The sequence below is a fragment of the Phaenicophaeus curvirostris genome, chromosome 4 (assembly GCF_032191515.1).
Source record: "Phaenicophaeus curvirostris isolate KB17595 chromosome 4, BPBGC_Pcur_1.0, whole genome shotgun sequence".
NCBI classification, from domain to species: Eukaryota; Metazoa; Chordata; class Aves; order Cuculiformes; family Cuculidae; genus Phaenicophaeus; species Phaenicophaeus curvirostris.
Genome location: NC_091395.1, coordinates 68371808 through 68394110, shown reverse-complemented (window position 1 = coordinate 68394110; position 22303 = coordinate 68371808). Strand labels below are relative to the sequence as shown.

Below are 22303 nucleotides of genomic sequence, written 5' to 3'. Positions count from 1 at the left end.
GGTGAGTCAGCCTGGCACGCATCTTGCTCTAAAGCTTCAAAAGAGGTCTGCAAAGGCTGACTTGGTTGGTGGCTTGTTTAATCTTTGATAAAGAGCTTGTGCTCTTTTTAACGTACTGAAGTGTCTTTCAGAGCATGGAGTGGCACATGTGATTATGACACGGTGCATGCAGCATTCTAGCTGCAGTAATCTTTTTTTTAATGTATCATTTGCTAAATAAAAAATTCATGATCATCCATATGTTCCAGAGGAAACTCTCTGCAGCCTTCATTATAATATACTCAGGGACAATATTCTTTTTACCTTAAAATCTCACATTTTGTTACATTTATAATGAAGTAGAGGCTCTGTGCTGAATGGAATTGCTTTTGGTACTGCAGATAGGTTTACTTCCAGAGGAATGGTTCAGGTGGTGTGTCTTTAGATAGCACGTTAACAAAGTTAACTGGCAGAGCCGTGTGTTACTGAATATTTGACAAGATTCTGCCATGACTTTTGTTGGGCTGACTCTGAAGATCTGAGCTTTGCTTCTTTTGTCTATCCCTGCTAGCACGAACAGTCGTGTATGAAGTCACTACGCAGAATTCCTTCTTAAAAGTTCCAAGAGGTTCCAGCCACGGAAATGTGAAACAGCTATTTCACGCGTTTGAGACACAAGGTGAATTGCTGGTTTTTATCAGCAACTCCATCCATTAAAGTCGGTGGTGGGGATGGGAAAGATCGCAGTACTGTTGATTTTTAAAAATTAGGTGCTTAATCATAAAACCAGTTATTTAAATACTGTATCCTGTCTCGTATCTTCCACGTGTGCTTTTAATGTGCAAAAACTCGTCTGGTAAAGCAACTCCAGCCTCGCCCGAGGAGCGTGGAAAGGCGGGGGGCTGTGTTGCCAGCTGTCCCGTTGCCGTGTTCCCTTACGTTCAGGCACAATCTTCCTGGGTGCCGTGCGGCCTTGCTGGGAACGGGAGCGAGGAAGCTGCTGCCCTTCTCCGTCCTCGAGGTGCGGGCGATGGACCCCGCGGGGCTCACAGCGGGAGCTGGGGCGCCACGGTGTTCTCTCTGCCATCGCCCTCCCGGGGCTCGAGGAGCGGTGGCGCAGCCCTGCCCCCTCCAGAGCCGCCGGGGTGTGCGGCGTCCCCTCCACGGGCCGTTTTCGCCCCTCCGGGCTCGGTCCCTCGCCGCCTCCTCCCCGGCAGAGGACGCCGCCGAGCAGCGGGCCGGCGGGCTCTAGGACCCAGCGCTCGGGAAGGGACGGGGCCCGCCTGAGTGGATGAGGGCCTCGTCGCTCTCCGCGCGGCCCCGCCCCGCCCGCGTGCCTGTGCGTGCGTACGGAGCGGGCACGTGATACGGGGGCGGGGTAGCACGGCGGGGTGGGCGGGGCCTCTCGCGGAGGGGGGCGGGGCGGTGGCGCGGGGGCTGACGGGACGGACCCAAGATGGCGGCGGGGCCCCTGAGGGCGCCGCCCCCGCCGCTGCCGCAGTGACGGGCCGGGTGAGCGGCGACGAGCGACTCCCGCGGGCGGAGGAGGAGGAAGAAGAAGGAGGGCGAGGAGAGTCGGGCCCGCGAGGAGGAAGGCGGGCTCCCGTGAGAGGGCGGGGAGGAGTTCGGAGTCGGTGCCGTCGGCGTGGACATGGCCACGATGGAGAAGCTTATGAAGGCTTTCGAGTCGCTGCGGTCCTTCCAGCAGCAGCAGGGCCCGGCCGCCATCCCCGAGGAGCCGCTCCAGAGACCGTGAGTCACTCCGGGGCCGCCACCGCTTCCAGAGCGTCGCGGCCGCGTCCCGTAGGGGAGAAGACGGGGGAGAGGAGGAGGGGGGAAAGAGAGAGGGAGGGAGGGAGGGGAAGGGAGGAGAAATCATAGAATAGTTTGGGTTGGAAGGGACATTAGAGCTCATCCAGTTCCAGCCCCCCTGCCATGGGCAGGGACACCTCCCGCCCGATCAGGCTGCCCAAGGCCCCATCCAACCTGGCCCTGAACACCTCCAGGGACGGGGTAGCCACAGCTTCCCTGGGCAACCTGTGCCGGTGCCTCACCGCTCTCATGGTGAAGAAATTCCTCCTTATGCCCAGTCTAAATCTGCCCCTCTCCAGTTTATACCCATTGCCCCTGGTCCTATCACTAAAAGCTCGTGAGAACAGTACCTCCCCAGCTTTCCTGTAGCCCCTTCAGGTGCTGGAAGGTCGCTATAAGGTCTTCTCAGCGCCTTCTCTTCTCCAGGCTGAACAGCCCCAGCTCTCTCAGCCTGTCCTCGCATAGGAGGTGCTCCAGCCCTCTGATCATCTTCATAGTCCTTTGGACCTCTTCCAACAGCTCCATCTCCTTCTTATGTTGAGGATTCCAGAACTGGAAGAGGGAGAAAAGCTGTGGGGAGGGGAAAAGGGGAGCCCCTCCTGCCCTGGGTGAAGGGGGAGGGAGCCGCCCCAGCCCCGAGCTGGGAGACCCTCCCGCCCCGGTCGTGCCGGAGCCGCTACAGCTCGGGGAATCAGTCCTGGGGGGTTTCGCTGTCCCGACAGGGGCTGCTCCTGCCGAGGTGTCTGGTAGTGTCGTCTGCTCGTAATTTGAGTTTATAGGAGTAACTTTCTGTGTAAACACACGTGGAAATCCAGTAGTATGGGTAATGAATGGGAGAGATAGGAATGCTCTATGGCTGTTGTAGGCTGGTTTCAGGAACGAAAACCTTATCTTCTAATACACTGCTAGAAAGAAGGTGTAAGTACTGAGCCTCACAAAATTAAAGTATGAGCTCTGGTACATCTTTAGGGGCAAGGGAGGGGTATGTGGGTAGTTGCTCATGAGAAATTTCTTTTTAAGTCTTGTGCTGTCGTTTACTCTACAGAGACCTAAGAGGAATTAGTTTAAATATTTCTAATACCCCTTTGCTTTCTGTAACGCTAGGGACAAATGTATTCCATCCATGTGTTGTTCAGGTTTCCCGGTCGGGAGGTATTTCTGGAGGGTAAGAACAAGGGACTGTTCAGTACCACAGAGCTGCCTGTTGCATTTGCATCCTCTAAAAATACCTTTCATTGAGCAGGTGAAAAGACACTAATGTGTTTAGGAGATGAGTCACGCTATTGCTTTTTCTCCAGCTGTTGAGGAGACGAGAAGCAGAAAGGCTGAGGACTAGCCTTCTAAATTGGCAGTTTTGTAGTGCTTTGGCAGAGGATACTGAGCAGTGGAGCAGGGCTCTTGGCCACCTGCTCCCACAAGTACGTTCTGATATGGATGCCAACTAAATTATCGTCATACTGTTTGCAGAGTGTTGTCTTAAACAATCTCCGTGTATTTTCACACTTTTAGGGCATAGAAGATGCAAAAATATTCTTGTTCACGAGCTACTTCTTTTTAGATGCCTTACTGGTCTACAAGGACTAATTTTGTGCTAGTAATTTGGTTTGGGGACCAGAATTTAGGCATCCTCTACTCAAAACATTAAAACATTGGGGTTGTAATTGTCCTTGTTTACTTTGCTGTGTGTTTAAAAATAGGCTGTATGTTTTCTGAAAGCTGATGGTGTTGCAGGCCCTAGGAGCTGTACAAATTCCGTAGTAGCACTAAGCCTTGTAAAAGCCTATGAAAAGATATTGTGGCAGTCTTTGCTGAAGTTTCCTGAAGTTTCAGTAAAATACCAGGTGACATCCTGAGTGTAATTCACAGTACTGTCTGCATATTTTGTTTTTTTTCTTTGTTTATAGAGGACTGAAAAGTGTTTCTTAGTGTTTTTCTTGTGTTGGAAAGAGGTGTTCATCTTCATTGTGACTGTGTAGAAACAGTACTTAAATATTTTGTACTTCTTTGTGGTAGTTTCCTGTGATTCTCTCTGTGTATTGTTGTAAAAGGATGCAAGCTTACCTGTCAGTAATGAAAGAATAAATTAATTATTGAATGTCATAGTATAAATGCTACTGGTTTGGTCTTTAACTGTTTCACTAGATATCTATTTGACATTGTCTGTTAGTTCACAGTTGTCCTCTTAACTAAATTGGACAAGTGAGAAGCTATCATTCCTCGAGTTAGGGTAATCTCATTACTACAGGTGATGTTAGTCTTTGTTACAATAAAAGTAAAACTTAACTGCCCACCCTTACTTTTCTTTTTTCTCCCAAAATGAGCTACCTTAATTTACAACAACACAACATTACCTCTACATGATTAAAAGTAATAATTAAGAAAATATGTCTTCCCCATGAGAGCAGGCAAAAATGGCCTTCTGAGTATTTTTAGTAGAAGTTGAGTATTTTCCATCTGGTTAGTGAATGAGTCCTACTGAGGACTGTCTGTCTCCTGCTATGAAATGTTTTAAGATCACAGGTTGAGGTAGCGAAGACTTAATTGCTTGCACTACATGTTTTGAAGTTTTTCTTAACTTTATTGTAAGACAATGACTTCTGAACTCCTGATAAAACCGATATCCTGGGTTTTCTTTCTTTAATGAAATGTTAATTGAATTCAGGTTCTTACCAAGAATTTAAGATCTTTTTCTCTTTTGAGGTATTTTAATCAGCAGTAATAACGTGTTATGTTTCATCTTGGCCTGTATCAGAAATGGCGTGACCAGCAGGTCCAGGGAGGTTATTCTCCCTCTGTACTCGGCACTGGTGAGACCGCTCCTCGAATCCTGTGTTCAGTTCTGGGCCCGTCACCACAAGAAGGATGTTGAGGCTCTGGAACGAGTCCAGAGAAGAGTGACAAGCTGGTGAAGGGGCTGGAGAACAAGTCTTACGAGGAGCGGCTGAGAGAGCTGGGGTTGTTTAGCCTTGAGAAGAGGAGGCTGAGGGGAGTCCTCATTGCTCTCTGTAACTACCTGAAAGGAGGTTGTGGAGAGGAGGGTGCTGGCCTCTTCTTCCAAGGGACAGGGGACAGGACAAGAGGGAATGGCCTCAAGCTCTGCCAGGGGAGGTTCAGGCTCGACATAAGGAGAAAATTCTTCACTGAAAAGGGGCATTAGGCAATGGAACGGTCTGCCCAGGGAGGTGGTTGACTCGCCTTCCCTGGAGATGTTTAAGGCACGGGTGGATGAGGTACTGAGAGGCATGGTTTAGAGATTGGTGGGAATGGTTGGACTCGATGATGTGGTGGGTCTCTTCCAACCTGGTGATTCTATGATTCTATGTTATGCATTATGACCAGACATCCATTTCTGGGCCCCCCTCTTATCTCTTGCCTTTTTTTTCCCTTCTGTGAAAATTTAGGTTGTGCTCTCTGTCGTCACACTGCATCTTTACACTTTACATCATTATATCTGCCAAGGCACCTTGTTTTCTTCTGTGTCAATTTTTAGCTTTTTCAGACTCTTAATTTTTGTTTGGAGTTGGGTGTTTTGCTTTGGATTACAGAGCTCCCACTAACTTAATTTGGTTAGTTCGACGTAAAAACTCAGTGATACTAAAAAGCAGATGGACTGTCACACAGCATCCTATGTTTTACATTTTATTAATTTTTACCTATTAGCAATCAGAGAATGACTTGCTAATGTTTCTTCTGGAAAAATATTTAGCGTTCTTTACCTTTTATCTTATGAGCTTGTTCTAGTAGTTAATTATTGCAATTGTTTTTAATTGTGCCCTATTCTTGGTTTTTTTTTTCTTACATTTGAGTCTAGCCATTAACTTTACAGCAAAAGGTGCTGCAAGAGCCCAAGTGCTCTCCAGCAATAAACGTTTTTCTCTACTTATGGATTTTTCTGGATTTTTTTTTTGTGTTTGGCTGAAGCTGTGATCGTAGGTTGGTTTCATCAGTGCTATATGCAGAGGTATCATGATTTTCTTTTGCTTATTTGAAGAGCACGTGGACTGTGTGGATAATACCTACTGCCCTGCTTGTTAGTGGTAGTTCCCAGCTGGTTTTTTTGAGTTATTGTTTCTAGATTGTGTTAGATCTTTTCTAGTCCATTTGACTCTTCATTGTCTGCGCTACTAGACATAGTGTAAGGTGTCCGCCATATTTAGGCTTGGTTTATTTCTTGATCCACACCTATTTCATTTTATTATTAATGAGTTTCCCATTGATGTTCTCAAGCTTAATTTCAAATAATTTGTCTTGGACCTTTTTCTTAATGCTGGTTCAGTTTTAGAGCTTCTGTACTTTTTTTACTTATCCTGAATTCCAAGGCATTATAAATATTAGCATCAGTGAGCAGCATCCCTTTGAAGCTGGCTCATCAGGACTCAGAATGCAAAATTGTCTGGTCTTGCTGGTTCTCTTATATTGTTTATTAATTTTCTTGGCAAGAGATTGTCTGTAGAAGCATGCAGTTTAAACTCCACTGCCTGTGAGACAAAGCTCTTCTGTAGGTGACTGCTACTTCTTATATCTCGCACCTTGTGTTCTTCCTCAAACTGAAATGACCTTACACATGGTGCTTTCTACTTCAGCTCTCTTCTAGTAAATATTTGATGCTGCTGTTGTCCACCAGGTATGCTTGTCAGCAGTCTGCTTGAGGACTTTATAATACTTCTGAATAGAGCTTTTTTCTTTTTCTCTTGGCTTGTGTTTTTTTTTTTTTAAAGAAAACCTCATGTGTTCTGTCTCTGGATACTGTTCCATTATCCCTTTCCCTCTGTAGACACAGGAAATGTGTGTGCCCACATAATGTACGTTAAGAGTTTGTCTTCCACCTTTTCTTTCATTCCTTCAAAGGCTGTTTTTTTGTAAGTTAAATAACCAAATAGCTGATGAAATACTGAGTACTAGGGGTACAACTGTTATTTCAGTTTAAATGGTAGCTTGTTACCTATATGCATTCTTTCTAAGTTTTCATATTGCATTTTCTCTAGTCATGCCTTTTTTAATTTTTTAAGGTAATTATTTCACTGAGGTGGTAGATTCAGTGTTAGTTGGGGTCTCTTGTTTACAGAAGTCTGCCAAAGAGATTGATCGGTACTAGTCTGAGTAGTATTGAACGCTGCTGCCTGCCTTGCTCAAGACTGTAATATGTTTAGCTAATGAAGAACTTCATTCTGAAAGCAGTCTCGTTCAGCAATGTCTTTAACATGTTTTGTGTCTGAAATAGTGAGCTTGTGAGCAAGTTCAGATGTGCCTGCTCTGTTGTTGGGTTGAACATGTACTGCAAATGGTGCTCATCAGAGATGCGAGCAGTGCTTGGTAGATTTATCGTAAAAGTTTAAAAGATTTATTCAGTTTCTCAGGTGCATATGTACGCCAGCGGTGCTTCAGTTGCAAAATCAGTTGGACATTACAGCTGATTGGAGAGTGCTGTGAAAGACACTGTGGTGCTTTTTCAAGATCGAGAGAAAGACATTGTATATCTTGATCAAAATCAGGTTGGGTACTCGTGTTCTGCCATTTGCTGAAGAACACAAGCCAAATAAGAGATCCTCTTTGAGGAAAGATGAAGCTTACCTAAACAAAATACTGCCAAATTATAATGGAAAAATGGTTTTGTTCAGAACTATTCCTTTAACTTTCAGAAAAGGAAAGTATTTCTGGAGTGAGATGAGAGAATTTTTAGGAGGAAAATTGAAATCTTGGGAGCAAAGACTTTTCAACTCCCACTTCCAACCTGACAGAAGGAAAAGGATGAGAGTGCTTGCAAAGAATGACTTTTTTAAAAAAATGTACTATTACTTGAGCTAAAGCTCTTAAATATTACAACTTAATTCTTCAAAACTCTTGTCTAAGTGTATTTTGAGTTAGCTTATTTTAATGTGCTTATTGACTGCTTGCTGTTGGTCCTTAATGTGTTAACTCTTTTAATGTAACTCGAGGCTGTTGACATAGTTTTCCAGCTTCCAGTTCAGAAACCCTGTTTTGCTAGTTGATGGTTTTGCTTCTTTTTATTAAGACACAAATGCTAAAAATACAGATGATCAGTTTTTACTTTGGAAACAAAAGGGAAGACTCTCTGTGAATGAGTGTAGAAGTATCCATGAGAGTTATCTTTGGGTGTGCAGTTTGGCTCCAGTGTTGCTGCTGGTTAATTATTTAAAGGTGATATCTTCTTTCCTAGAAGTGTTTCTGTGTCAGTGAAGTTAAAACCAGGAGACATCGTACACAGTGAAATAAAATCTCATAGTCATAGATTTGAATCTCTCTGTTTTTTTCAGCTTCTTTGTTGAGGGTGGAGTAGGGAACAAGCTGCAGTTCTAGACTCAGCTGTAAAGGGTTATAGGATCTTATGTCACATTGAAGTGAATGCTAAATGAATTTTGAAAAGTATAAACTTTTCATATCATGCTCTGCATCACTTTAGAGATGCATTCTTTGATTCTGTGTATTTTATTCTTTGTTTTCACCTATTTGCTGCAAGTTGACTAAGCTCGGCCTTTGCTGGATGATACCAAGTGTTACTGTAGGGACATTACTCTTGATGAGCATAGACTGTGCCTAGAACTTCTATATTTTTATAATTACAGAACCATTGGCAGGATGCCTTGGCATCCTTTTCAGTTCAGATGCAAAATGGTCAATTTAATAGAACTGTTAAGTTTCAGGAATTTGCTAAACAGAAGTCTATATAATCATTAGACACTACTCTAGCTGGAGTGTTTAAATGGTCACTGCTCACTTCTGAAGTCTTATCTCAGACTTTATTGCTCTGTTGTTCTTTTAGAAAGAAAGAACTTTCAACTACCAAGAAAGATCGAGTGAATCATTGCCTAACAATATGTGAAAACATAGTTGCTCAGTCTTTAAGGTAAGACAGTGTCTTTAATTTATTCCATTAATGTGAATAGCTACTTTGGAGTGTTAGTTATTTAGAGGCTTCCCGATAATTGCTGATTTTTAAATGCTCAACTTCTGTTTAAAACCGAAACAGCACTTTTTTTTTTTTTCCAGCTCAGAATCTAAGAAGTAATTTTGTTTAAACGTTTTCCTTGTACCTCAGCCAGAGAAACTGAGAGCTCAAATACCTTGCCAGATTATGTAGGAAAATGAACTCTCAACTTCTCGTAATGTGCTTTATTCCACTAGATGCTTTCTCCTTTTGCATGACTGTGCATAGAATATGTGTAGCTGGATTCTGGAATGCCCTCAAAAATAGCATTGGTGTTCACTTTCGTAGTGTACATTCTAATTTTCTAATGTTTGTTTATTTAGGAATTCTCCAGAATTTCAGAAACTGCTGGGGATTGCTATGGAACTCTTCCTCCTCTGCAGTGAAGATGCAGAATCTGATGTCCGGATGGTTGCAGACGAATGCCTTAATAAAGTTATTAAAGTAAGGGTTTTTATATACAGTACTGCCAGATTTTATGGCTTAACCTGCAGTGTCCGGTATGAATTCACACTGACGTAGCCACTGTAGTTGCTTTTCTTATTGTTGATAATATGTTTTAATGTAAGAGGTTAAGTAAGTGTCTATACTGAATTCTTTATGTGCTTTTAAGAGGGCTCTTTATGCCCAGATCTAGATATTTTACTTGTCTTCTGTTGTTCATCATTCTAATATATGCTTTTCTTATATCATTCTTTAACTTTGTTCTCTTCAGTTTAACCAAAACAAGAACGTAGGCTTTTCTAAAACCATTTTGTTGTATGGGAAGAATATTATTGTTCTGTAAGCATAAAGATGGTTGACATGAGGAAAGGTAAAGATCTCATTACAGATCTGTCTGAAAGGTGTAGTGGCTTTTCATTCCAGACATGCAGTAATTCAGGTGGTGTGATTTGCTGCGAGTTGGAGGAGGAGCTTTTAGGCAATAATTAGGAAAATATGGCATTCTGGAGATGTTTTATTGCCCTACTGTGAACCAGAATGAAGGGCTTGTTGGCGAGCAGCAGATGAGGTCAGGCAAGGTCTAAATCTTAATTCTAAGTTCAGCTCACGGCAATTATTCCAGAGATTCTACTTCCAGGACAGGTTTACCTTCACCTGCCCTTTCTTTCTTTTTCTATTTTTTTCCCCCCATTTTCTGAAATACTTGACCTTTGGGTTAATGTCATGTACGCTTATGATTAATGTAGTTGATGCAAAGTTTAAGTGCTTTAGAAATATGCAAACAATAATTTTCATAGAATGATATGGGCTGGAAGGAATCTTAAAGATCATCCAGTTCCAACCCCGCTGCCATGCACAGAGACACCTCCCACTAGAACTGACTTTGATTTTATTTTTTTTTTTAAATCTTTGTAGGTAGTTTGGTTTTTTGTAAAGATTAAAGTGATTTTAAATGGTGGAGTTTTCTGCCAGTTGTTAATCTTGCCAAGTTGGTCACAGCTATGAAATAGTCACAGTTGTGATATTCCAACCACATGGATATATCTGTTATCCAAGCTGGTTATATGGTTTGTATTCTGTTTCCATACTTTTATCCTGTGTAGAAGCAGATTAGTCTTTAGGCAGGTATTCTCTCACATGTATAAAAGCAGAGACAGAAATATGTGCAGTTTTATTTTTGGTCATACATGGATGCTTGTGATGAGTGGACCAGAAGCTTTGGGTCCCTAAACTTGCATATTGGTCAGTGATCGGCTTTTGTAGTACCTCAGGCATCTTAGAGACTAATTCTGTTGCTATGAAGGTGATATTTTCTCTCTAAAGATAAGAATATAGATGTAAGCATTACTGTTGTAACTGCATGTCCATCTGGAGTTTATATTCATTAGTGTAGTTAAAATGCAAGCACTTCTGTGTAGACAAGGCTGTAAACTGACACAGGAAATAAGTGTAAACGCACACTCTGTAGGTCATCTTTAAGTATCACTACGCTTACCTGTCAGAACCTCACAGACATTACAAATGGCTCAAAGTTTAAAAAGCTTTGGTGATCCCTTCATTTAAAATTAAAAATACCAAGTTGGGAGTTTCCAGCTTTCTGCAGGTTGCTGCAGCTCTCTTGTTTCTGAAGCTGATGTACGATGTTGTGGTATTCTCTGTGCTAATGATGGTGGTGGGACTGTTCACAAAGATTGGTGTACAGTTTGTCTCAGTAATTTGGATTTATTATTTTTAGCAATGTAGAGTTGACCGTGCTTATATTTTTTTCTGATTTGAATGACTTTTTAGATTCTAGCCTGCTGAACAGGCTATACACTAGTAAAACAAGTTGCTTCAGTTGAGTGTATTGTACGGAGAACTTACCCCTGAAGCCAAAGTAGTAGCTGGTGCCTTTTTGTCTTGCTTGATACCCTTATATACAAGGATATTTTTTTTCCCATAAAAATTAAGTTTTGTGAATAAGTGAGATTAATCCCTTCTTGCTGTCATATAATCACCTGCAGTTAATAGTTCGGGTGCCTGTGACAGTATGAAGATACAAGCCAGCTAAGACTTTTCTGGGGAAGATAATATGATTTTATTATAAGGAGTAGTATAAGTGGGGGGATGAAGTTTTGAGGCATACAGTTTTAGTCTAGGAGAATCATGCTCTGGAAGAACCGCTGACCATTCTTAAGCAGTTGTGATCTCTCTACATCAGTGTATGCCACGTAGGAGTAACCTTGTGGGCTTAATGGTCAATGGTCAAGGAGGCAGACAGAAAATTAGAACTTATTCAATTATTGGGCAAGGAATAAAGAATGAAATACTAAACATTATAGCACTATATAAATCCATAATTTAGGCGCTTGCACGTTGTATGAAGCTCTCTTTCCATCTGAGGAAGTGGTGGTGGAAATAATCCTAAATAGTACTAGAAAAGAAATGGAAGAGAAAGGATGGTTATGTGTATACAAAGTATTCTGTAGGAAAAGATTATATATAGCAGAACTATTTTAGTTTTGTTTTTCTCTTCCATTTTAAAGGTGCAAGGAGAAGGATCAAGTTGAGGTGGACAGAAAATTACTACTTGGTGCTTACTTTCATCTCATGTACCCTAGTTGTTAGACTGCCAGTTCAAACTGTAGTGTGTGCGCTGTTGCCCTGTGCTTGATTAGGTCCTGGGATGTGATACTTCTGGTGTCCAGAACACCTTGTAGTAAATGGATGCAGAAAATAGGCTAATTCACAAAGGAAGAGTTTTTCAAGGGCTGTTAGAGGTAATGGTTCAAATACACCTTCAGTTTGAGAAATCATAAGAAGCTACTTGATGGTGGGGATGTATAGCAGAGAATACTTCTCGCTGCTTGTGAAGACTATTTTAGTGTTTTTTATATTTGACTCATGACTTTCTATTTCTGGTGATTGCCAGAAAGCACATTATGTTGGCTCTGCTTGTAGTCTGTTCCCATATGGCCTTTTTTAGGTAGGATGGGTAAAGCAGTCAATATTGACTGCAAATAACTGTTTGTAGAATTTGTTCATCTTTCTGGTTTGTGCTTGTGTAAAAGATAAAGGTGTTTAATTTCAGTATTTATCACTTTCCTGGTTATACGTCAAATATAGGGGCAGTTATATGCCTTTTCTGCAGCTGTTTTCTTGCAAGTGTAACATTACAACTATTAAGTGGCCTCCCCTCTGATACAGTGCATTCTCAATGCATTTTATTGCAGGCTTTGATGGATTCCAATCTTCCTAGGTTGCAATTGGAACTATATAAAGAGATTAAAAAGGTGAGTTTTTATTGATGTCCTTTTGAAATATGATATTTAGTAAGTGTGTTAGCATTTTGCAATGTGGCATTAATGTAAGTAAATAGTGCATGTCTTTTAATATTAAGGTCAAAGCTTCACTTCGGAAGTATATGTGACTGCTCGATATGTTCTACCCAGTTCTTCACTGTTGGCCCCATTGTTTAGATTTAATCACTCCTGAAAGCTTATCTGGCAGAAAATGTGTGAGCATTTGGTGTGAACAGCAGACTGAGTTAACCTTAGTGACTCTGCACCCGAATGAATAAGGCATGTTCATGATGTTTGCTCTGCTGACTGAGCTGGAAAAATAACTTCAAGCAAAAGGGCGGTGAAAAGTAGGTAAAGGACAGTGACATTCTTAATTTGACGTAACTTCTTGGAGGAATCATTTGATCAAGACCTGAAGTGACCTGATACAAGTTTTAGTGGCTTTGTTTTGTGAATGTGTGATGTGTGCAGCTTTTGTAACAAGCAAAACTTAAAATAGTGAAGCATCTGTCTTTGCACAAAAAGTCATAATTTAATTATGTCTACCAGAAGAATTTTAGTAATAGCTTTTTTTTAAGTATATAACTACGAATGAAAAATGCTGTTTTCAGGGCAGTGTTGCTGAAATAGTCTCTTGCATCTATAAACATAGAGCAAGGATTGTATATGGAGAATATTGGTGCTATTTGTGGGACAGTAAGGCTACTCTACTCGTTTCTGTTATATTTGTTTGGGAATGACAGAACTGTAGAAGATAAAATAAATAACAAAAGCAATGTGGATAGCTTTTCCAGGAAATACTTTGTTGGAAATATTTTGTTGTTCACGTGGCATGTGCTCCTTGAAAAGCTGCTCTCTGATTCATGGGAAAGGCAAGAAATAGGTAGCAGGCTTATTTGAAGCACCCAGTCAACTGAATTTTGTTTGTGCATCAGTTGGATCATGTGAGGAGCCATGCCAGAATCTGTTGTTTGGCTCTGAACCTGGAAAATACACAATTTGTTATTCAGATGTAAGTGTTTGGGTTTTTTCCTCTTTTGTCATGCTAACAAGACCATGAGCCTTTGATATCTCAGCTAAAGAAAATAAGAAAGAAATGACAATTTTTAAACTTCTCAGCTGTACCTTCAGAAGGACTCAATTTGAGAAGCATTTCGCTTAGGTTCTGACTACATTAGGTACACAATTTCTCCTAGCTGTCTATTGACTTCCATAGTTTTCTGTACTTTTAGCTATACTAAGGAGCTTTACGATATCTGTAGGCACTGGGTCTAAAGGAATTCTGGCTTCAGTCAGGTGCACAGCTGAAGGTGTCAGTATAGACACAGGTACTAAACTTCAGGATGCAAGTCATTATGAAAGGACATGCATCAGTATGAGATTTTTTTTTTTTTTTTCCCCCCCCACTCAGGAGCTGAACATTATTTATTTGCATTTTCCACTGCTGTCAATTTTATGCTGCATTTATATCTCTGCAAGTGTTGCAGTGTTTTTTAGAGTCTGATATAATCAGTGTTTCTTTGTTGGTTGATGACTTTCTCTGTGGTATTTTAAGCTGATTTCAGCAGAATGGCCATCTTGGACACTTCCTTCTCTTTCTTAGTATTCCTTATAACTCATTTTGGGTCACTCAGAAAATTCCTTATACCAGCCGGAAAAATGAAGGCAGTCATGGAGCTTACTTGACTTCCTTTTGGCTAAAGGAAATTAATGGCTGCCAGGCACCTTACATTTTTATCTGTTTATGTAACATGGTTTAAACCTGTATGCTATTGTGTATTATAGGTATTTTTAGGAAATAGTTTTGCTTGATGAAATGTAACAAATGTAAACTCTGTCTAGAATGGTGCTTCCAGAAGTCTACGTGCTGCACTCTGGAGATTTGCTGAGCTTGCTCATCTAGTTCGGCCTCAAAAATGCAGGTAAACGCATCCTAGTAATGAATTTTCTGAAGAACATTTAAGACAATATAGGTGTTAACAAAATATTACTGTTTTCAAGTTTTAAATAGGTAATTGGGAGGTTGTGAGACTTCGTATCCCCTTATACTCTCTGAAGTAGCTTTATTTGTTCAGCGGTTTTTCTTTTAGCAGAGTTTCAGTTCTGTGTTCTGTGTGACACTGAAGGAAGGTTGGGGGGAAACTTGTGAAGACAATGATTTGTATTTATTTTAGGTACATTCTTCTCTTCAGTTCTATCACCTTAATGTCTGCAAATCGTATACGGAAGATTGTCTTTTTTTCCCCTCTGTATTTTATGTAGCTAACAGGTACATTTTTTTATAATTTAGTAATACCACAGTATTTGAGTGTGAACAAAAAAATGTTAAGAAGGGTACAGTTGTTCTGATTTCAAATTAGTTTTTCTTCTTTACTGTACTTAGGCCATACTTAGTGAACCTTTTGCCCTGCCTAACACGAATAAGTAAGAGACCTGAAGAATCAGTACAAGAGACACTAGCTGCGGCAATACCAAAAATCATGGCAGCGTTTGGCAATTTTGCAAACGACAATGAGATTAAGGTATCTTTCTTTACCCTATCAGTGCTTCCTATTATATCTCAAAGCACAGTAACCTATTGGCATTGTCAATCAGCTGTTACAAAAAGCAGTGTTACCTAAGGCAAAAGTTGCCCTTATTTGTTGTGCATTCAGTAAGACTTTGAATGAGTGAAAAATACATTTGCTTATTTCTTAATTCACATATGTCTTCTTCCTCCTAAAAAGTTATGTAAAATATCTTTGGTTTTAGGTTTTATTGAAGGCTTTCATAGCTAATCTTAAATCCAGTTCCCCCACTATCCGTCGAACAGCAGCAGGATCAGCAGTAAGCATCTGTCAACATTCGCGAAGAACACAGTACTTTTATGCCTGGTTGTTGAATGTGCTTTTAGGTAAGACTGGGGCAGAGGGCAAGAAATTTGCTTTGGGTGTAGGTAACATGATTTTTTTTTTTTCATGTAAGATACTTTTCAAATGTGAGAGGTTTTCAGGCAAAGCAAGGATACTTAGACTACTAGTTACACTGCTAATGCTTTCTCTGTTTTGTATTGAGTTAGATGAAGTCATGACTCAAGATCTTTTTATCTCTGTGTGTGCTGCAATGATAATTCAGTAATGTTGAAAAAAACCAGCCAAAACTAGGGAGTGGCCTGTTGGAAAATGAGGAGGTCTAGGGATTCTGGAAGAAGTTGCTCAGGAGTCTGAAGACTTCTGTTGTTCAGCAGCTTTGTCATTAGTGCAGCAGGTCTGAAGTGGAATATATGACTGCTGTGCTCTGAGTCATGAACACATACCCTGTAACCTTTTTTAGAGGTAGTAGATTCTTTATTGAAAACCTAATCTAGATCAGAACTGGAGGGCTTTTATTTAAAAACACACAAGTTTCTGTCAGGGATTGCTTCCATATTTCTTCAGCTGGGAAGTCGGCATGGTCTTTGTGGTGTTTTGCAACTCGTGATGAGATACTTGCCTGGATTGTAGTCAAAATTTTTGCCTTAGTTTTGTTACTGACAAGGGGTTATTTTCTATGTAGACTATTGCAAAAGGTGAGGTAAGGAAGACCAACAGATACATAAAGCGTTATCCTGTTAACCTTGCTGCTTTCAAGAATGAGTGAAGAATTCAAATGCCACATAGTGACTTCCTCATTCTGTGTGATTTCAAAGTGGTACCTCTGTGCACACACTGTTCTTTCCTGCCTCAGAGGAGGGTGTTTTATAATGTCCTGTCAACAGTACTGAAATCAGACAGGAGCGCTAATAGGAACTCCATGAATTGATTCTGATTTTTTTTCTCCTCCTCTACATGGAATGTTCTGTTTTCTTACATAATTATATTTGTTGTTAATATGTTTGGGGTTTGGCTCTGTGATTAGTAGGTAGATATATGGAACAAAGTTCCTTGAGGGAGGATGCAAGGCTGCAGATGTCCTTCATAGTAGCAAATGTGTGTGTGAGAGAATTGCTTTTGACTTCAGTTAAGCTGCCACATGGAGAGAGGAGTCAGATGAGGGGAGCAAGAGAGTCTGGATCGTTTGCTGAAGGCATTGGATATTATGAAAAAGAAATTTTTTTGTGTTTTTATTAAGTGAAAAGGGGAAGTGAAACAGGGTCCTCTGACCATTTTCCCACATTGCTTTAGTCATTGCCCGGAGTATTAAATAATGCATATATTGCAATGTTTCTACATTTAGAAAGCATTCTTAAGTTGCTCCTAGTTGTTTTAGACTTTGGACTACATGAAGTAATATTTGTAATGAAACTTAACCATTGTCAGTAAGTGATTTGTCTGCTTCTTTTCTACTCCCAGGCCTGTTGGTTCCTGTAGAAGATGATCACCCTACTCTCTTAATTCTGGGTGTTTTACTTACACTAAGGTATCTCATACCTTTATTGCAACAACAAGTAAAGGATACCAGCCTGAAAGGCAGTTTTGGTGTAACAAGAAAAGAAACAGAGATTGCACCTTCACCAGAGCAACTTATACAGGTAAAATATGAATAATAACCCTCACTTGAAGAATATTAGTAGGAAGGAAAAGAAATCTTGCCTATGTTATGATACAGCACTAGTTTGATGTTGAACATTCTGAATTCTTTTCTCAAATTCCTGTTGAACTTGGTAAATGCTAGTTGTTATGTGACTGGAATGACTAATAAGTAACGTTCATGACCAGAAACCCCAGAAAAAAGCATCAGCAACATTTGTTAGGTGTTTCCAAAGGAGCTAAAGAACTTCATAATCGTATCTTTGATGTGATTCTTCCTCCCGTAACAATAAACAGAAATAACAGATTTCTACCAAAAAAGTTGAAAGGCTACAATTAATTGACATTTTCCCCTTGGAAGAGTGTGGTGAAGATAAGACATTGCCAGTGTCAGTCATTTTCAATGCATCACTGAAATTAAATGTGGTATATGAGAAGAAATGTAGCATGCTCTGTCACCACAGAGACTTACTCCTGTATTTCATTGGTGTTTAGGTCTATGAACTGACTCTGCATTATACCCAGCATCAGGACCACAATGTTGTGACTGGAGCTTTAGAATTACTACAACAGCTTTTTAGAACGCCACCGCCTGAACTTCTCCATGCCCTGACCGCTGCAGGGGGCATTGCACAGGTCAGTGTATCCAAAGATGACTCTGCGAGCAGGAACCGCAGTGGAAGCATAGTGGAACTTATAGGTAAGTTTTATTTTTGGTAATTTGAGTAACAGGAGATGAATATACATCACCAGCCTTATTTCTCAGTGTTAGCCAAATATATGAAGGATAAAATGAAATGTATAAAATTATTCATGACTGTTTACCCCACCAGGTACAGTAAAAGGTTTTTTCCCTCCTTTAGGTAGGTTTACATTCGTTGGGTAGTGACAAACTCTCAGTACTTTTGTATAGGTTGTGTTGATGGGTGTTTTTGGTTACAGAGAGCAGTTAACTGTGGTGACAGATTCCCCCCCGCCCCCCAATTAATGTTATTCTTATCAGGCATCTGACAACTGTGATTCATAAAAAGCTGATCTAATCAGAATTTATATCAACTGATAGCTCCTTGCTGAAAACCAAAACCAGCATGGAAATAAAGCATGACTTAAGTTTATCCTTAACTTTTAAAATCGGTTATCAATGTTCCTGTCTGTGAAGTGCATGTTCTTAAAATTGTCTTTTAACTGCTACTTACCTGTTTTAAAACAATCAGTCTCTGACGGGATTCCCATAAGGACTTCTGTATTGAACTAACAGATCATTCTAATATTGCTGCTATTGGAAAGTGATTCATTAGCTGGAAATGATCATAGCAGTGAAATTTAAAGCATATACTCTTTTAAAGCAAACTTTGCACGAGTGACATATAAAAATAAGAAGTCATTTGATGGCTAATGATCCAGACTGGCTTGGACTTCAAAATGTTTGCTAGATCTTCCTGGCTTTGGGCTTTTTCTTTTTTTTCTTCCCAATTGTGGCTATTAGAATTCCTTCATGATTTCAGCAGCTCTGTCCTTGCCCTGATGTGTTACTTTCTGTGATTTGCAGCTGGAGGGGGGTCTTCATGCAGCCCTGCTCTTGCGAGAAAGCATAAAGGTGATTATTTTCAAAACCAAATCTTTAATTGCATTCCCTTCTGATTTTTTTGGGTTCATTTTTCCTCCTCTCCCTCCCCACTTCATTGTCTTGCCGAACTTCGGTCTTCATTCACAATTGCCTTTCTGTTATCAGCTGAGCTCAATCACTGTAAATCTTAAAAGAATTCTCATGCAATTTCTGATCTTGCAATCAACATATTCTAAAATTATTCAAAGCAATATCATTCTTATTTTTGCTGTTTTTCAATGTCAAAATTATGGTGATGAATATTGATGCATTTTTCATTTTAAAGAGCACATCTAAAAATAATCTCTCAGAACAGGGCATTCTTTCTTTTGATGGTAATACTTAACTATTTTGTGAGTTATATCAAGGGTTAACCATCTTGGTTTTGTTAGGCCTGGTTTCTTTTTCTTTCAATAATGTACGTGTATGTTTGCATGCTTTGACATGGTGCTTTTTTATTTCTTTTTCTGTTCTTTATGATAAGTGCTGTTCATTTTATGTCTCACTGTGTGTATTTTAATTTCTTTCTACAACAGGTAATTCACTTAGTAGGGTTTTAAATAATACAATTTTCTCTGAAGTATTTCTTCGCATTTTGTGCATGAAAGCTCTCATATATGTTTGTGTTTACACCTTGCTTAAAACAAGTCTCATCAGTACTAGAATTGCTCTAATTACAACTGTGTAACAGTTTCATGGCCTGTTTTCACTGACCAAAATGTTACTACTGCAGGGGAACCTTGTATGAGTTCACTGCAGTCAGTGTAAGCATAGTAAGCAGTGACATGTGCAATGTGGAAAAGAAAAACTTCAAGGCAATATAGTTTCAGACTAAATAAGATTATACAAATTTTAAGGACCATGATAGCAACTAACTTATGCTTTTCCAAATATGTCCTCCTGTTTTTGTGTGTAAGGAATTTTATAATGTTTGGAGACTATACATATATGCTTTAAGAATATACCTAAATGTGCAGCAATGCGTAGAACTGAGTGAAATAGTGCTTCTGGGTGCAGTGATAATTTCTAGTTTAGAAACAGCAGAACGAAAGAAAACATGTTCTGAAAGTAGATACTGCTGCAGCTTCCAAAGGTGAGACGGAATGCAACAAATCCAAGCAAAACACAGAACACTTCAAAATTAAAATTGGTGAATCTTCGTTTTGATACTATGTATTGTTAATAGTCTTCAGCGTAACTTTGAAGTATTACTAGTGTAAATTCAATTAAAGTACTTGTTAAAGCACTAACCTTTCCTTCACTCAGTGGGGAAACATGTTTGAGTCATCAGCTTCTATCCTCTTTCAAGGTCATGGTATGAAGATTTTGTGATCAAAAAAAAAATTATATAAATGAATTTTAAGAGAGGTCTTCACAATTTTGTGTTTAGTAGAGGCTTAACTTCAAATCATGAATTGTTCATTTCCTGCTGCTCTCTATTGTAGAGAGGAGGGAAAAGTCAAGCCTCTTCCCAGTTCCTACTTGAAGCTGTTTTGCAGTCTACTGCTGTATAGGGTGGTAGGTTTCTGGTGATGGCAATGGATGAAACTTCTCTAGCTGTAATAGTCCTTTGTGTGTAGGGGTGTAAGGTGATGCTAAGCAGCACACATCTGAGACCCTACTCTCGGAACTCAGATATTCCCTGCCTTTTCAGTCCTTGTGCTTCAGATGACTTTAGTTCTGAGGAGGTGGCCGCTGTTGGTTTGTTTGTTTAATCTTTGGAAAAATATTTGCAAAAAAGGCCGAGGACTCATTTTGAAATGAAAGCCCCTTTTCTGCATCTTAAGTGATTTTATTTTTTCCTTTCCCAAATAGTGTAAAAGTATCCTGCAGTTTGTTTTACGTACTTCTTTAAACATACCAAGTCTAATAAGTGTTTTTCAGTGTCCTTTCACTTACTTTTAATGTGGGTCTGCTGTGGAAAGCAGAATATCATGCTGATTTATTTCAGTGAAATGGATGCAAATGTGAGAACAATAGAGAAGAATATACTATCTTTCATGCTTTTTAGTGGGAACTCTTAGCAGGATTTTACTCATTCTTTCGTAGGAGTGTGTAGTAGTCAATCTTGTTTTACATAGAAAGTATGTGGAAATGTCATGGTTACTTTTCTGCCTTACAGGTTTGAATACCATAAAACATACTTTTGGAGGAAGAATTCTGCAGTGTTACTGCTATGTATGAGAGCAGTTGTGCTAGCGAAATTAAAATGAAAGTCTTAATGCTTTTTTATCCCGTAGTAACGTAAATGAGATGCAAAAGAATTTGCCTGGATTTATCAAAGCATTAGTATCTTGCATGGTGAATCTTAGACTACCAGTGAAGCTTAATCTAAATGGCAAATCACGAATCCCTCTGTCTCAGCAAGTGACTTGCAAGATCCAGGACAGGCTCAGTAGCTCCCTCTGCACTCTGTATCCCGTCCCATTTACAAACTTCTCAATGCAGTTATGTCTGATGCAACGTGCATCTACAGGTATCTTTCTCTTTCCACTGCCTCTGTTTAAAACAGACATTACTCTGTGAGTAAGAGAACTCTGATAATTTTCTTAGTTTATAAGTGGTTTTCATTTTTCTTATGGCAAAAAACTCTCTGAAGATTTTTGCCTTTGTAGTTCCTGGAGGATCTTAATGGCTGTTGTTCATGGTTCATCACCCCGTCCCACTTATGTTGTCTTGTGCTTCTAGTCTGTGCTGCTCTTCCCCCTAGGCATTTTCCATTCTGTTACCATTGGAGTTCCAAGCCTCAGACTGCAAGTAGCCTTTGATAATTTTCATAGCCTTAAGGAGAGAGAGGTTATTTATTCTATTACTTGTGGCGCTTTAATGTCCTTCTGAGTTGAGGGCAGACATCCAGATCCCAGTCCTTAGTAACAGGACATATTGACAAAATGAGTGGAATCTTAAACATAGTCCACAAAAAAACCCCTAGAATGAATAAGGTTGTTGGCAATATGTTGAATGGTTACACTGATAAATAAAATTACTTAACTGTGTTTCCTTGTCACTGCTGTCTGATTTTCTCTCCTGATCAGGAGGAACTGGATGAGGGAGGGACTGAATAGTCACTTTCTTCATTCCTTTCGCTTATTTATCTGTTGTGTGTCATAGCTTTGAAAAATTATTTGGATAAACTTTTTAAAATTAGATTTTGCATCTAACTGACTTCAACTGTTCAGCATTTCAAGTTGACTAATTCTGGAAAACTGTGAAGGTTTTTCTCATATCACTTCTTAGGTAAAATACTTCTCGGTGAAGAAGAGGGTTTGGAGGATGATGCTGAAACCAGATCAGATGTTAGTGCTGCGTCATTTGCAGGTAAGTGGCTTTCCCTTTAGGAGTGCAGTCAACTTATTACAAATGAGCAATGCCTCAGATTATTGTCTTGTTGGTTTATGAGACAAATTTAATCTCTTCAAACTGAAATTATATAGTCTAACTTAAGTTGTCAGTATTAACGTGGAAATATCTGACTTATAGCAAATCATGAGATACAAGAGATTAGAAGAAAGATTTAGTGATCTTTTTCTGGCCTCGAATTCTGTGCAACTGTGAAATTGTGTCACTGCAAATTCAAAGTACAGAATCTGTAGAGAAATAACAGAATTTTATGGCTTACTAAGTAGATGTAAAATACTCTACTGTCGCAATTTTCCCGCTTTTTTAGTACCAGTTCAGTGGGTTCAGCTCCTAGTATGATAAGATCAGGTGTAAAACAGTCTTGTATTACAAATTACATTACAGATCC

The 22303-nt window shown here is 39.8% G+C and overlaps 1 protein-coding gene across 2 annotated transcripts in view; it reads left to right on the top strand.

The window, feature by feature from the left end:
• The first annotated feature begins 1542 nt into the window (after positions 1-1542).
• The window catches only part of HTT (huntingtin), an 84651-nt gene continuing 63890 nt past the window's right edge, over positions 1543-22303 (top strand). Inside the window, exons 1-11 of one of the 2 annotated variants that reach the window (XM_069856421.1) lie at positions 1543-1731; positions 8573-8656; positions 9061-9181; positions 12394-12453; positions 14305-14384; positions 14846-14984; positions 15214-15355; positions 16773-16951; positions 17445-17649; positions 18499-18546; positions 21793-21873. In XM_069856421.1, the coding sequence (XP_069712522.1) occupies positions 1631-1731; positions 8573-8656; positions 9061-9181; positions 12394-12453; positions 14305-14384; positions 14846-14984; positions 15214-15355; positions 16773-16951; positions 17445-17649; positions 18499-18546; positions 21793-21873 (1240 nt within the window). In that variant the 5' untranslated portion in view covers positions 1543-1630. The remainder of the gene's footprint in view (positions 1732-8572; positions 8657-9060; positions 9182-12393; positions 12454-14304; positions 14385-14845; positions 14985-15213; positions 15356-16772; positions 16952-17444; positions 17650-18498; positions 18547-21792; positions 21874-22303) is intronic. The other variant, XM_069856422.1, reaches the window with a different exon arrangement.